At 45.9% G+C, this 13918-nt stretch overlaps 1 protein-coding gene across 3 annotated transcripts in view; it reads right to left on the bottom strand.

Moving 5' to 3' along the window:
• Nucleotides 1–686: 686 nt before the first annotated feature.
• LOC144785353 (uncharacterized) overlaps nt 687–13918 on the bottom strand; it is a 223466-nt gene continuing 210234 nt past the window's right edge. For 2 of the 3 annotated variants that reach the window (XM_078664310.1, XM_078664308.1), the window contains one exon: nt 687–2221. In XM_078664310.1, coding sequence (XP_078520436.1) covers nt 1431–2221 — 791 coding nt within the window. In that variant the 3' untranslated portion in view covers nt 687–1430. The remainder of the gene's footprint in view (nt 2222–13918) is intronic. The other variant, XM_078664309.1, reaches the window with a different exon arrangement.

Genomic DNA, 13918 nt, shown 5'->3' with positions numbered 1-13918 from the left:
GAACAAGAAAGCAAGAAAAGAAGCTTTCTCTTTCTACATTTCCACAATCCTGAACTCCCTTAACACCAAGATTTCGAAAGCTCCCCCAACCTCTGTTCTAACTGAAGGAACTGGAGGCCACCCTATTCAAAAAAGCATCTCATCTGTGTGTAGATATCCTGTAGACATCCATCTGGTATTCTCCTGTCTCTCACCCTTTTTCTCACCCTCATGCCCTTCCTCTTAATGTCTAACACTCCATTATTATGTAGCTGGGTTAGCACTTTATAAATTCTCATACATTCTTTTTGACTACTCTATTTACTATTATGTGAATAGTTCCTACATTGGTGCCATTTCCCTCTTTGTTTAAATTGTAATGATTTTGATCACTGTATACAACTAAAATTAGCCTGTGTAACCAGAGATACCTGAATAATAGACATACAACCAGCAGGAGAATTACCATAAATTTAGGAAACAGATATCCAACATTCAAATATCCATCGTTAATGAATCAGAAATTAATTCATATATGGTGCAATCATAATAATTTGTTTACTGATGATCTACAAGCCACTACAGAAGATAAAAGTGTTGGCAAACTAGGCAATTTCTTAGTTCTAGCAACATCAATGAGATTATGTTTGGGACTTGTATAAAGACTAGAATAATATGAAGAATCTCAATAATACCATATGATGACATTTCAATTGAATACGCTTTTTATTCATGTATGATGTACAATTAAATATTGTCGGTCAGACTCCTAAATGTAAGGCAATCCTAGAGCTGTTTTTTCTACTCTATACTCTTTCTGGGATCGATTTATGAGCAGCCTCTGCTTTAAACTTAACTCTGATTCAAAAATCCATGCAGCTGCAGGGGAGAGCAACAAGTTTGTTTAGCATCTTCTCCTGTTTTTGTTTAGGTTTTATCTGCCTTGATCTTGAATCAGGTGGAGCCACCCACTCTTCAGCAGGAGTCCATTGCACAAACAAGTCTAAAACTAATAGCCACTGCCATAATCTCCCAGGCATTAACAACAGCCTGTTAGATGTTTTGTTGAAATTCAAAACCAAGGAGCTTCTCCTTCTTCACTATATGATTCTTGAGGATGTTTTTTGTGCCTCATCTTTGTCGTATAAGCAAGGCCAGCACTTGCTCTTGTTTAAGAAATGTTCACATTTTTTAGGGTTTCATATTTTCACTCAGTTATTTTGTTCATTTCTTGTATCTTATTCTACTGGTCTGCTGACTCCTTTTTCACTCTTCTTGCGGATGATGGTGTTAATAAACGGTATATTTAGAAATCAAAATAATGTAAGAAAATTACTTGTATACAACATTCATGATTCCCAGAAGTTTTTGTTCACCATGATGACAAAGCACAGTCATTTCTATGAACATTACTCAGCAGTCTGGGCGTATTAGATAAAGTATTTTAATGTCTAATCTCTTGCTGAAAATGTCCTTCTCAACACCTGCATTGGTCCAAAGAGAGGTTCATTTGGAAGCTCAAATGATGTAGGCAGCATGTCTAACTGGGACTGAAACTCTCCAGTGTGTGATCTCTGGTGCCGAATGAGATTATCCTTCCGATTGAAGCTTTTTTCACATTCTGAACATTGGTAAGGTCTTTCCTTACTGTGGGTCCTCTGGTGTCTATTGAGACTTGCCATTTGGCTGAAGCTTTTGTCACACTGAGCACAAGTGTAAGGTTTGTCTGAAATTTGTGTTGTTTGGTCCCCAAAGAAACTTTTCATTGGACTACCACTTTTCTCATTTTCAGTGGACTGTTGAGGTCTATTTCGCTCAGGATTAACGTCTCCGTGTGTTCTCTGATGTCCAACTAGACTTTCCTTCTGACTTACTGCTTGCTCAGGTTCAGTGCCTAAGTATTGCCTCACATTTTGTTGTAAGTTCTGAGGACATGTCACCATCCTCGCTTTCCTCATGCTACTCTCCCAATCATTGTAAAGGTCTGGTGCCACTAATTTGGATGCCCCCTGATGCAAATTTAAATGTGTGTCCATACTGAAATGGGTGGAATCTTGAGCAGTACTATCTCCCATCAGTCCATGATGACTTTCAGACCACTGCTGTCTTATACAATTTGTGCCCTTTGTAGGGCTTGGCAACACATTTGGCTTTGATTTTCCAGCTTCTGTTTTGCTTGGAATTATGTCATGAGACAATATAGGCTCACAAGCTTTCCTTTTTCTTTTCAGAATTCCATTACCTGTTGGAAAAAAAATTAGAAAATCAATGCTTTTCAAAATGTAACAAGAATTCTGCAGACATTGTTCATTCAAAGTCCCTTAAAATAAACCCTAGGATTATAAATAAGGTCAATGGATTGTAGAAGACTGATATTTATATTCTTTGTCATGGTCTGCCAAATAAGACTACAGATTTTTTTAAATGGAATTTTTTTTTTTTTATTTATTTATTTTTTTTAAAACCTTTATTGAACAATGAAAGCTCACAAATACTGGCCTACAACCCCACGGGCTGGCCAGAACAGAATGGTCAAATAACCAGCATACAAAAAAGATCTGCACAGGATATAACATCAGGAGCACTGGTGAAGCAATAAAAACCATCGAGCGTTCAGCAAGAGCAGGATAATAAAGGTTAATTTTCTAGCACGGGGAGGGGACCAAAGGAATAACGGGCCGTATATGAGAATACAAGGGAGGGACCGTGGCAAGCCGCCATTTTATAGACACAACGTAAGAAAATGAAACCATATAATCAAATCTAGCGAAGGACAGGAACAGAATCAGACCATCAAATAGCGACAGTGGCAACAGTCAATCGCGCTCACTCACCTCCGCCCCTACCCGAACAAAGAAGACGTGGTCAAAAAGCCCCATCACAAAGACTATGCAATACGCACCCCAACGGAAAAAGGGAACCTCCATAAAGGAGGAAGGGAAAGAGGGAGAAAAAGACAACAAAAGGAACACCCGCCAGACCACGCACCCCCAGGGGGAAAAACAGGACAATAAAACCGGCATGCGATGTAACAGAAACACGATACCAGAATAGGCAGCGAACCACAATCAGCCACACACCGGAAGAAGGACAGAAAACCCCCGGGGGAGATACGAGGTGACAGAGTCCCGAAAAAGTGAATACACAAGAGCCATAGAACAAAAAAGGGGAAAATAAGGGGGGAAAAAGACCCCCCGACACAAACAGACCCCCCCACCCACCCTTAAGCCCACCCTGCACCCCTGCAGAAGGCTACGGCCTACCCCCCCCGCAGCGTGCCTGTCGCCCTAAATAGAACCCGAAATATAGTGGAGCGAGAAAAGTTGGAATTAAAAGACAAAAAAAGGGGGGGGGGAAGGAAGGGAAGGAAAGAAGGGAGTAAAGACATACAAACATACACACGGGGGAGGGCCAAAGACAGGAGTAAACGCACCCATCCACCCGCCCGGGTTAAAGGTCCAAGTCCTCGGGAAGCCAAAGAGTATCAGGCCAAAGTCCAGGAGCACTAACCAGTTACACAGAACCATATCAGGACACAGAGATCATCCAAGCCGTTCATGAGCTACCGCATATAAGAGTCAGTTTTCATCAGCCCTGACCCTTTTTATCCAAAGCAGTAAGGGTCCGATCCAACGAGGACCCTGCCAGAAAGAACAGAAGGCAGGCAGCAGGAGAGTCCAACGGCAGTCCAAAAAAGTCACAGGAAGAAAAGCACGGAAGATCCAGGAAAATCACAGAATGTAGCAAACGATGCAGGCACAGTTCCAAGGATATATCCATAAAAACCGACCCATCCGGGCCGGCACAGGAGACGTCATCGGGCAGTGGTGATTGAGAGGGACCAGGAGAATCATGAAAGTCCGGCAAAACAAAATCCAGCTCCCGGGCCAAGGGCAGAGGAGGCAGCACAGGAGGAGAAGGCGCCATCAGGTTACGCACCTCCGGGGCGACAGCCGGGGCCGAGTCCGCCAGGAGAGTACCAGCCACACCCCGCGATATCAATGCCTCATCCGGTCGCGGGGGCCCGGGAGGCCCGCAGTGAGGAACCGTCTCCAGAGCCAGGAGTGGCGCGGCCATCGAGAGCCGCCAGGATAGCAGGACGTTTAAGATCCCCTTAAGTGCAGGAAAACCTTCACAGTATCCGACACCCGGGCCTTGCGGCGGGCCCCCAGTGCTCGTCCGGGCCCGGCCCAAACAAATGGGGTTGGTCGCCATCTTGAGAGCCCGAGCAGGCCGCGCGGCCAACAACCTCCGCCGGGGCGGCAGTCAAGCAGATGAAGTCCCGCCGACAGGCAGGAGAACACCCCGGACAGGAAGGGGGGCCACCAGAAGAAGGGGATTCGCCGGCCCCCCAATGTCGCCAGTCCCGATCTCCGAGTCCGGGCGGCAAAGAACAAAATGGCCGGACCGGAGAACAAAGGGGGAGGAAGCTGAACACACGAGGAACCCCAATAATGAAGGGCAGCGTCACCATCCAAGGCTGCCGCCACACAGGAGTCTCTCAGCCAGGAACCTCCGGCTCACACGAACAGCGGCCCTCCAATCACCTCCAGTGCGCCCCGAAGGGCAAGCCCGCAGGCTGCATCCGGCCCAGGAGCCGGGACGAAGAACCAGGCCAGTCCGCTCTCGAGTCCCGGGAATGGTCGGGGGCACTGCACCGGACCCACAGCAGCCAGGACAACCGGAACAAGTGGTAAGTGCCTGCAGTGCGTCGCAGTAGTACCACACAGCAAGGAGGGCTTCCCGGGGCAGGATAAATGCAGGATAAATGTGAAAAACACAGGCGGGCGAACGGAGCCGAGCTAAAGCGCGGCCATCTCGGTCGCGAGCTAGGCTCCTCCCACTTTAAATGGAATTTTATATAGTGTGAACTTGATCCGAATGTATCAGGTATCAGAGCGCGCTCTACAAGAGCACCATTTGCTTTACATGAGGACACATTAATTTTGGTTGGGCACGGGGAGATTAAGTGATTTGCCCAGAATCACAGAATGTTGCGAGTCCTTGCCGAGACTCAAACCTGGTTCCCCTGATTTTGAGGTTGACCGACCTAGCTGTTACGCCAACTCCTCTCCCCAAGATAAAGGTGCTTCATATTGCTGCACAACGTATTTATGTTGAAAAAACAAAAGACAAGAGGTGTTTGGCAAAACAGGAGCAGTTGGTTTAATCAAACTCTTCTGCCGGGAGAACGGTTACAGAGTTGGGATCTGAGGACTGTCTCAATCAATCAATCAGGGCCTTGCAAAGGGTGACGACTCACTCGTGAAGATCTCAAAGCAGTAGGGAGGAGGGCTGCTGGTCGGACTGGGTGGAGGATCATTTGAAGAGCCAAGTCTTGAGGTCCTTCCTGAGTTGGGTCAGCGATGCTGATTGCCTGAGGGGCAGGGGTAGGGTGTTCCCGGACTTGGCGGCGAGTTAGGAGAACGATCTTCCTCCAGTTCTGGTCTAGTGGATCCTGGGGATGGAGGCGAGGGAGAGTTGGGAGGATCGAATTTGTCTGGCGGGCACGTGGAATGTGAGGTGGTGGTTCAGGTATGCTGGTTCTTCATTGTGTACGGCTTTATAGGCGTGAGTAAGGAGCTTGAAAGAGACTCTCTTGTTAATTGGGAGCCAGAGGAGTTGTCGAAGTTGTTGCGTGATGTGGTTGCGGCGGGGGATGTCGAGGACTAGTCTGTCAGCGGCGTTTTGGTTGCTCTGTCATTTCTTGAGCTGTTTCTGGGTTACGCCAACATAGAGCGCATTACTGAAGTTGAGTCTGCTGATGATGAGTGTGTGGGTGACCGACTTTCTGGATTCTGTGGGGATCCATCTGAATGTCCTTAGTAGCAGACGGAGCATGTGGAAGCAGTCTGAGGAAACTGCATTGATTTGGCGGTTCATTGTGAGCGAAGAGTCAAGAATGATGCCAAGGTTCAGTCTGTCGAGGTCTGGGGGTCCCAGAGCGGCTGGCCACCAGGAGTCATTCCAGGCTGAAGGGGTGGGTCCCAGGATGAGTTATTTGGTCTTGTCCGACTTAAGCTTGAGACAGCTGTCTTTCACATCCATGTGCGACGGCCTTCATTCCACTGTGGAAGTTTGTTCTGGTGTTTGTTGGTTCATTGGTGAGGGAGAGGATCAGCTGGATGTCGTCAGCATAGGAGACAATGTTGAGTCCGTGGCTTCTGACTATGGAAGTGAGGGGGGCATGCAGATGTTTAAGAGGGTGTGGCTTAGGGAGAAACCCTGGGGAACTCCGCAGCTAATCTCCGTAGGTTCTGAGAGGAACGGTGGTAGTCTGACTTGCTCGGTCCAGCCGGTGAGGAAGAAGCAGATGCAGTCCAGGTCCCTGTCGCAGATGCCGGCATCTTGGAGTCTGATGGGTAGGTTGCAGTGGGAGACGGTGTTGAAGTTGGCCGAGAGTTCTAGTAGTATGAGGGCTGTGGTCTCTCCCCGGTCGAAAGGGAGCAGATGTCGTCTGTGGCGGTGAGGAGTGCAGTCTCTGTGCTGTCATTTCTTCGGAAGCTGGATTTGGAGGTGTCCATAACGTGGTGTGCTTAAATGAACTCAGAGAGCTGGGCGTTGATTTCTCAAAGTACAATCGATCTGAGCGCCATTATATACATTTCTTGTAGGATCATAAAAAAATTCAGAGATCCTTTTTAAGAAGAGAAAAGTGGGCCTAGTCATGGAATCATACATTACTCTCACCTGATAACAAATGCAGATGGGTCTTGACTTTGCATGGACAGTGGGTAACATGCACAGATGTCCGGCACAGGGAGTTCATGATCACTGCAGGTGCTGTGTCAAGATTGGCTGAGTATTTCTACCTTCATATGCCATCTAATTTTATGGTGTTTTGGGAAGCGCTCACCCCTCCGACAATATGTGCTTTATTGGAGCTAATTTCCTTGGACCATTGTGGGGTTGCTGCCTATCTGTGGGACTGATCTGGGTTTTTTCCTGTTCACTCATTTGTTCTGCTGGCTACGTGCCACCCTGTTATGTGCCAGAGTTAGGCCCATATAGCAATGTTGCACATTTGATTACATTGCCCTCTTTTCTGCACAATAACATTTTACTGTGACCTTTTACACACATATTTGAGTGCGAGACAATGTTGGATAAGTTTCTTCGAAACATTTTGGCTTATACATCTGGCTTCGCCCAACATTATCATGATGCCTCGGACACTGAGTACAAGGACATCACGCACACTGTGCAAATGTCATTCTATCTTCATCCATGGGGCGACAGGGCTATCAGTATACTCATAACAACACTAATCTGCATATACATCACAAGAATGCCATTTACTATAAATTAAGAGGCATTTCCGGGGGTTTGAAGAGGAGGCACTTCAGCTGACATCGAGGGGCCCCAGCATGCTGAGGCTTCGCCAAACAGCTGCCTGCATCTCAGTGAGAGCTGTCCAATTCGTGAGCAAGACGGGGTCCTATATTCTTTCCCACCAGGTAATGGGGTTGGATCATCCTGTGGGGGGATTCTTGGCTATACACCTACATACACTCTAGACGCACATAGAGTAGAGATTGCATAGTAGGTGTACCCCTGATTACTACCTTGTCTTATATGCCTCCATATATACACTGTTTTAGCACCATGGTAGAAATATATCTGCTATTTATTCTGTTGGTGCTTGTAATCATCTTCATATGCTTCTGTCTACTGATTATCGCAGACCGTCTTCTATACAAGAACAACATTGGTTCAATACATATATTGAAAATGTCCCATTGTGTATTTTCTGTATACTTTTCTGAAAACAGGAGATCATGAATTAGTGACTGAGCAAAAGTGTTATCTAGATCCGTTATCACGATCCTGAGGGGTCAAAGTTGTCATGTTCAGTGGTTGCCAGAAATCATTCGCTCCCTGTTTCAGTTAGGGGGCTTATGATGGTATTGTGAGTTAGCTGGTCTCTAGGTCAACATATTCTACGGGGTGAATGGAATCAGTCTAGACACCTCACCCAAAGTTTATGTTATCCACAAACGTGCAGATCCTACAGGTTAGTGGGAACTACACGACAACCCAACCTGTGATCTGTCAATCAGTTGCCTCAGGTCTAGGTCGCAAGGCTTGCCTGTCACCCATTTCTGACTCAGTGTTGATGGAGAGGTCATATTGGGTGATTTTGACAACAGTGATGCAATCTCATGTATATATATATATATATATATATTACCTACTGGCGGTCGCCAGTAGGTATATATAGTTAGGATTTTTTCTCTATGGGATTTTTGAAAATTCTATGTCTAATAACTTTGGCGTTTGTGGACGGAATTGGCTGAAATTTTCAGGAAAATGGAACATTTTGTTTCTGAGCAGCCCCTGAGAATTTGGGGGGGTTTCGTCAAGGGGGGGCCGAGAAAAAAGGGGGGTCCCAAAACGTGTTTTTAACATTGAGTTTCCCATAGGGCGGTTGGCCTCACTTTTAGCCCGAACGGCTGAATGGATTTGCACGAAACTTGGCAAAATTGTAGGGACTGGTAGCCCGATGTGCCTTTGCTAGGTCTCAATATATGTGCTTCAGTGGATTTTGAGAAATTAACGTTCAAAAAAAGATATATATCTGTAACAGCGGACCGGGCAGCGCTCCGGTTCGCGGACTTTTCGCGGTACGGAGCTTTGTGAAGCGAAGCTGATTGGTTCTCCGGCGTCTGTGAACATTCCAAACAGTCCGTAGCGGCCGCCATCTTGTCTCTCGGTAGGATCGAGAGACAAGAGGAGGCCAAAGCGAAGGGGCAAATGACCATAAGGGGGCATAGTAGATCCTCGCTGACCCCCCTAGGTTTGATGTGGAGGTTTTAAAAGGGCCCCGCGGGGCAAAAACGAAAAAAATAATAATAATAATCGAACGGCTGAATGGATTTGCACGAAACTTGGCAAAATATTAGGGACTGGTAGCCCGATGTGCCTTTGCTAGGTCTCAATATATGTGCTCCAGTGGATTTTGAGAAATTAACGTTAAAAAAAAGATATATATCTGTAACAGCGCTCCGCTTCGCGTACTTTTCGCGTTACGGAGCTTTGCGAAGCTGATTGGTTCTCCGGCGTCTGTAAACATTCCAAACAGTCCGTAGCGGCCGCCATCTTGTCTCTCGGTAGGATCGAGAGACAAGAGGAGGCCAAAGCGAAGGGGCAAATGACCATAAGGGGGCATAGTAGATCCTTCCTGACCTCTTAGGTTTGATGTACCTTTTTGCCAAGTTTGGTGTAATTCCGTTCAGCCATTCAGGCTGTAGACGTATGTAAATGTCCTATGGAAAATTGCATGGGGAAAACACATTTGAAAGTGTTGAAATTTAGAACCAATTAAAATGTTACTTTGGTTTTGTATTTGTGTGTGATGAAAGTTAATTGGTTATGTATATATCTCAAATGAGAGGAAACCACAGCCATTTTGTGATACTACTGTCTGAGGTACATTTGTGAGGAATTTTTGGTGGTGAATTTCTGGTGTTTGATTTACACAGTACTAACACTTCTACTTTTAAAAAGGTGGGTTTTTAATTTGTAAGGGGAACTATGTTGTACACTTGAAGATAATTTGAAAAATGTTTTCTGTTATTTATTTGCAGTCGTTCTGTTATACTAAATACTTGATAAAGTTAGTTTTATATTATGTATTACTAAAAACGATAAATGAAAGTGATTCTTTTTTTCTGCAATTTACAGCAAGCAATTTCAAAATAAAATGGCTCACAATGAAGAGACCGTGGCAATTTCTTTTGAATTGTCCACTACATTGATTGAAATTGACAGCAGCAATAATGAAATATTGTCACAAGGAGGAGATGACTTGAATGATAGCACTACATTGATTGAAATTGACAGCACCAATAATGAAATATTGTCACAAGGAGGAGATGACTTGAATGATTTTTTTGATCAATCTGTTGATGGCGAATTTATCGAATGTTTGGAGACCATAGAGTTACAAGAATCATCATTGCAGACTTTTAATGAGGAGATTCCAGATGAGATGATTGAAGAGGAAATTCCTGATGAGGACATGTTACTAGTTCTTTCAAATTTAGAAAATTCAGAAGAATAAATTTATATTTAGAAATCAAAAATTGTTTGAGACATTATTCATTTTTATTTTTAATTTATGAGGTTGTAGCGAAGTGATTGTAGTATAAAATGAGACTTATAGTATAGAGTGCAACATTTTTATGTTACATGGTAAGTTTACTCATATTTACTTCCCTTCTCCCACTATATTATCTCCAATGTGTATTTGACATCTCTTCTTCATCTCCGGCCTCCTTTCTCTCACTGTCTGTCTCTGATGCATCTTATCGCTGCCATTTTGTGTAATTACAGAAGAGAGTAAAATAAAATAGTTCGGAACGTGAAAAGGGGGCAAAGTAGAGTACCCCTCACCCCCTAGGCCTTCTCAGGCGGTCCCAAAAGGATCAGTTTCTGCTTTCCTGAGAGATTATGGTATGAGTTCCATATACCACAATAATTTGCATTACAACATGCAAGATATATATCTCCTATTACCAACTTTTGGAGATATTCGCGCTAAGCGCGAATATCTCCAAAAACTAACACCTGCCCTGAGCAGTTCTTAGCCATGTTATCCAATGGGAGGTGGATAACATGGCTAAGAGCATTAGCTCGGTAATGCATGAATATCGCTGAGTTTTCAGCGATATTAATGCATTGCGGTCGTTTTTTATCGCATTTGCGATAAACCTTGATAATAGCAAGGTTTATCTTCGATAATTTCTGACGATGCTTAGCGGTAAAAAATTCGTTGGTAAGCATCGTTAGCGATATATATCGCTTAACTTTGGTAATATGCACCAACGTCTGTTAACGTTCGATTCGAAGGAAATGAGGAAGTGTTGAAAAACATTGTTTGCGCCATCTTGCCTTTTTTGAAATGCCACACTTTTGTCGTGCACGGCAGCCATTTTAGATGCCTTGACCAGACCCACTCTCTGCAGGCTGTCGATTCGTAGCATGGCTCCCCCTCGCAAGCATCTTCCCCAGGCACTGCTCACCCCCGCTCTCTGTGTTATGCATGGGCAATAAACCTCTCCCCATCTGCGCTGCTCTTCCCTGAGAATCACACCCTGTGCCCGCCCGACACCTCCCTTTCGCCCTATTCACTACCGCACCCTCTGACACTCCTCTTCCTCTGTGTCCGATTGTCCAGGCTATCAGCTAGCCCTGCAGATGTAGTTTATGGCCCCAGCTGTAAAGAATCACCCCTCTTCAAAGGAGTTATAGTAGATCAAGGCCCACACCCGATGAGATCCGTCACACCACACGTGTTCCTACTATCTGAAAACCATCCTGTATTGTGATTGGGGAGGGGACCGAGCCTGAAGCGGAAGATTCCAGGGATGACTCTTTGTACATCAAAGTTTTTACATTTATGTGTCACATTAAAAATATATAGCACTCCAACAAAGTAGTAGGATTATAAAACTTTAATAACTTATAAATATATACAACAAAACAAAAACAGTAAAAACATTTAAACAACGAAGAGACCGTGGCAATTTCTTTTGAATTATCCAATACATTTATTGAAATTGACAGCACCAATAACGAAATATTCTCACAAGGAGGAGATGATTTGAATGATTTTTTTGATCAATCTCTTGATGGCGAATTTATCGAATGTTTGGAGACCATAGAGTTACAAGAATCATCATTGCAGACTTTTCATGAGGAAATTCCTGATGAGGACATGTTACTAGTTCTTTCAAATTATGAAAATTCAGAAGATGTTGCCTGGGGTGGGTCGTCAGTAGCAGTCTGTTGTGCGAATAGTTCGAAGGCAGCAGAACGCGCTGAAATCTAGATGGCACGAAGGTGATGTCTAGTAAGTTGCCGCCCAGCAAATAACGGCGTGGGGCGCCGCGGGGGTGAGTGAGTCCAGTAGGCACCACAGCTATTCTTACCGGCATTGCAGAATTACTGCTGGGGACAATGCCTGTGCTGTAGCAGGGTCACAGCAGAAACAAAAAGGATTCTGTTGAAGATGTTGTTGGTTTTCAATTTGAAAACAGTTCTGGTGTCAACTGCTATGCTAATGTAGTGGTTAATGTTTTGTTTTCTCTAGAAAATGTAAAAGAGGGGGAGGCAGTCCAAAGTTCTGGTAAAAGGGCAAAGGAAAGGATCGGTGGTTTGAACTATCAGTCAAAAAGGGGAGGGGGTGCAACAATTTTTCCTACCGGGTCACAGTGTGCTTTCACCGGAACTGAGGTTTGCAGGATTCTAGTAATTCAAAGTGAGGCTGGCGCCAGCATGGGAGCGCCGACATCCCGCGGATACAGTTTCGTCACTCCACGGGCGATCATGGCAGACATTCCCCATCGGGGGTGTCTGCGGGGGTCGGAGACTCCCGCGGCTCCTCTAGAATCTTCAAGGTCGTGGAGGACTACGGTGGTGGAGTCAACCAGTGACCAGGCCATTTCTTTATGCTGGGCCCGCTCTTGCCAGGTCGATCGCCATTTTGAGAGTTCGGTAGCTACTGGCGATCGCGGGGTCAAATGAGCGGACGGGCTCCACCCTGCCGGGCGAGACGTTGCAGCATCGCCACAGTGGAAGAACCCTTTTCCGGGCGCCTGGAGCGCTGAGGGTGCAGGTGGGAAGCCTCCACTGGGGAGGCGGGAGAGGCCTGTTCGCACCGTCTCTCCCTCCCAGTGCACCCCACGGCGTCTCGCTTGAGATTTGTTATGGCCGGACCAGGCGATGTGGACGAGGGGGGGGGGGGGGTCGGAGGCATGTGCAAGACATCCCCCCCAGTGTTGTCAAAGCCATTATTGAAGAAAGAAGAAATGTCCCGTCCGTCTTCGGGCCGGGCTTCCGGTGGATGTCGGCCGGACGCCCCTTGCTCTGGCCCCATGAACGGGTTCCTTGGTTTATCGGCTGCAGCCGGATCCCATCGGCCCCGGCCGTTGGTGGCCAGACCGGTAGAGAATGTGGCGGGACTACCTGCAACTGTCAAGGGCCACCGCGGCCGGACTGGGAGAGAGAGGGGAGGGTCGAGGACACGGACATTCCCCCCCTGCAACTCTCCAGCGTTGTCAATCCCCCTGGTCGGGTCCCGCTGGCCTTGGCCTCTCCTCCGGCTACACCCTACGTGATGATCTCCTGGCCGAGGCGTGGCAGCAGGACCCGCCTTATATGTGTTGCTTCCGGCTGGGCGTAGCCGAAAACCTGTTGCCCTTTGGAAGTTTCTAGAATGGGGCGGATGTCTGCTGACTTCTATCTTTCCCAGTTTGCCGTTATTTGGCCGTGGCAGGCGGTGGGACAGACACGTTTTGGGGCAGTGAGGGGCGATGTTTTCAGGTTTCTTATTACGGGCTTACTTCTAACGTTTCTTGTTTCTAGGACAATAATAGGTTTTATCATTACGTATTGTTATCGTTTCTTTGTTTGTTATTTAATAAAAAGTTCATCAGTGGCCTACTGATTTTCGTTTTCCTATTCTTTTCTTTCCAGGTTGTTTCATGCTAAAGTTTCTGTTAACAGGATACAGTGATCACTTCGTTATTATTGCATATGTCCTTTTCACTAGGGGTGCTCTCTTGTTGGGCCAGATGACCTATCTCTAGTAAATGGTCCGGGTGAAACAGGTGCATCAATCAGTGGGGAGTAGATAGGCATGACAGATTACAACGGGGGAGAAAGGTCCGCATTACCTACACTTTCACTACTTGCAAAGATTTTCCTACGTTTATTTGCAAACAGGGAATACCTCCAAAAAGAACTAATTCCCAAACAGTCAATGTTCGGACAATCAATCAATCAATGAGGAATGAAATAGGTACGACGTGTTAAAGGCTTGCGTTACCTACCCTTCACTATCTGCAAAGGGAGAGAGAATATTCCTATTCTTCCTCGTTTGCAGGCAGAGAAGATCCTTAAGAGAACCAACTTCGAACAATTCAATGCTCGATTC

This window comes from Lissotriton helveticus, chromosome 10 (assembly GCF_964261635.1).
Source record: "Lissotriton helveticus chromosome 10, aLisHel1.1, whole genome shotgun sequence".
NCBI classification, from domain to species: Eukaryota; Metazoa; Chordata; class Amphibia; order Caudata; family Salamandridae; genus Lissotriton; species Lissotriton helveticus.
Note: the sequence above shows the minus strand (reverse complement) of the source record. Positions and strands in the feature narration are given on the sequence as shown.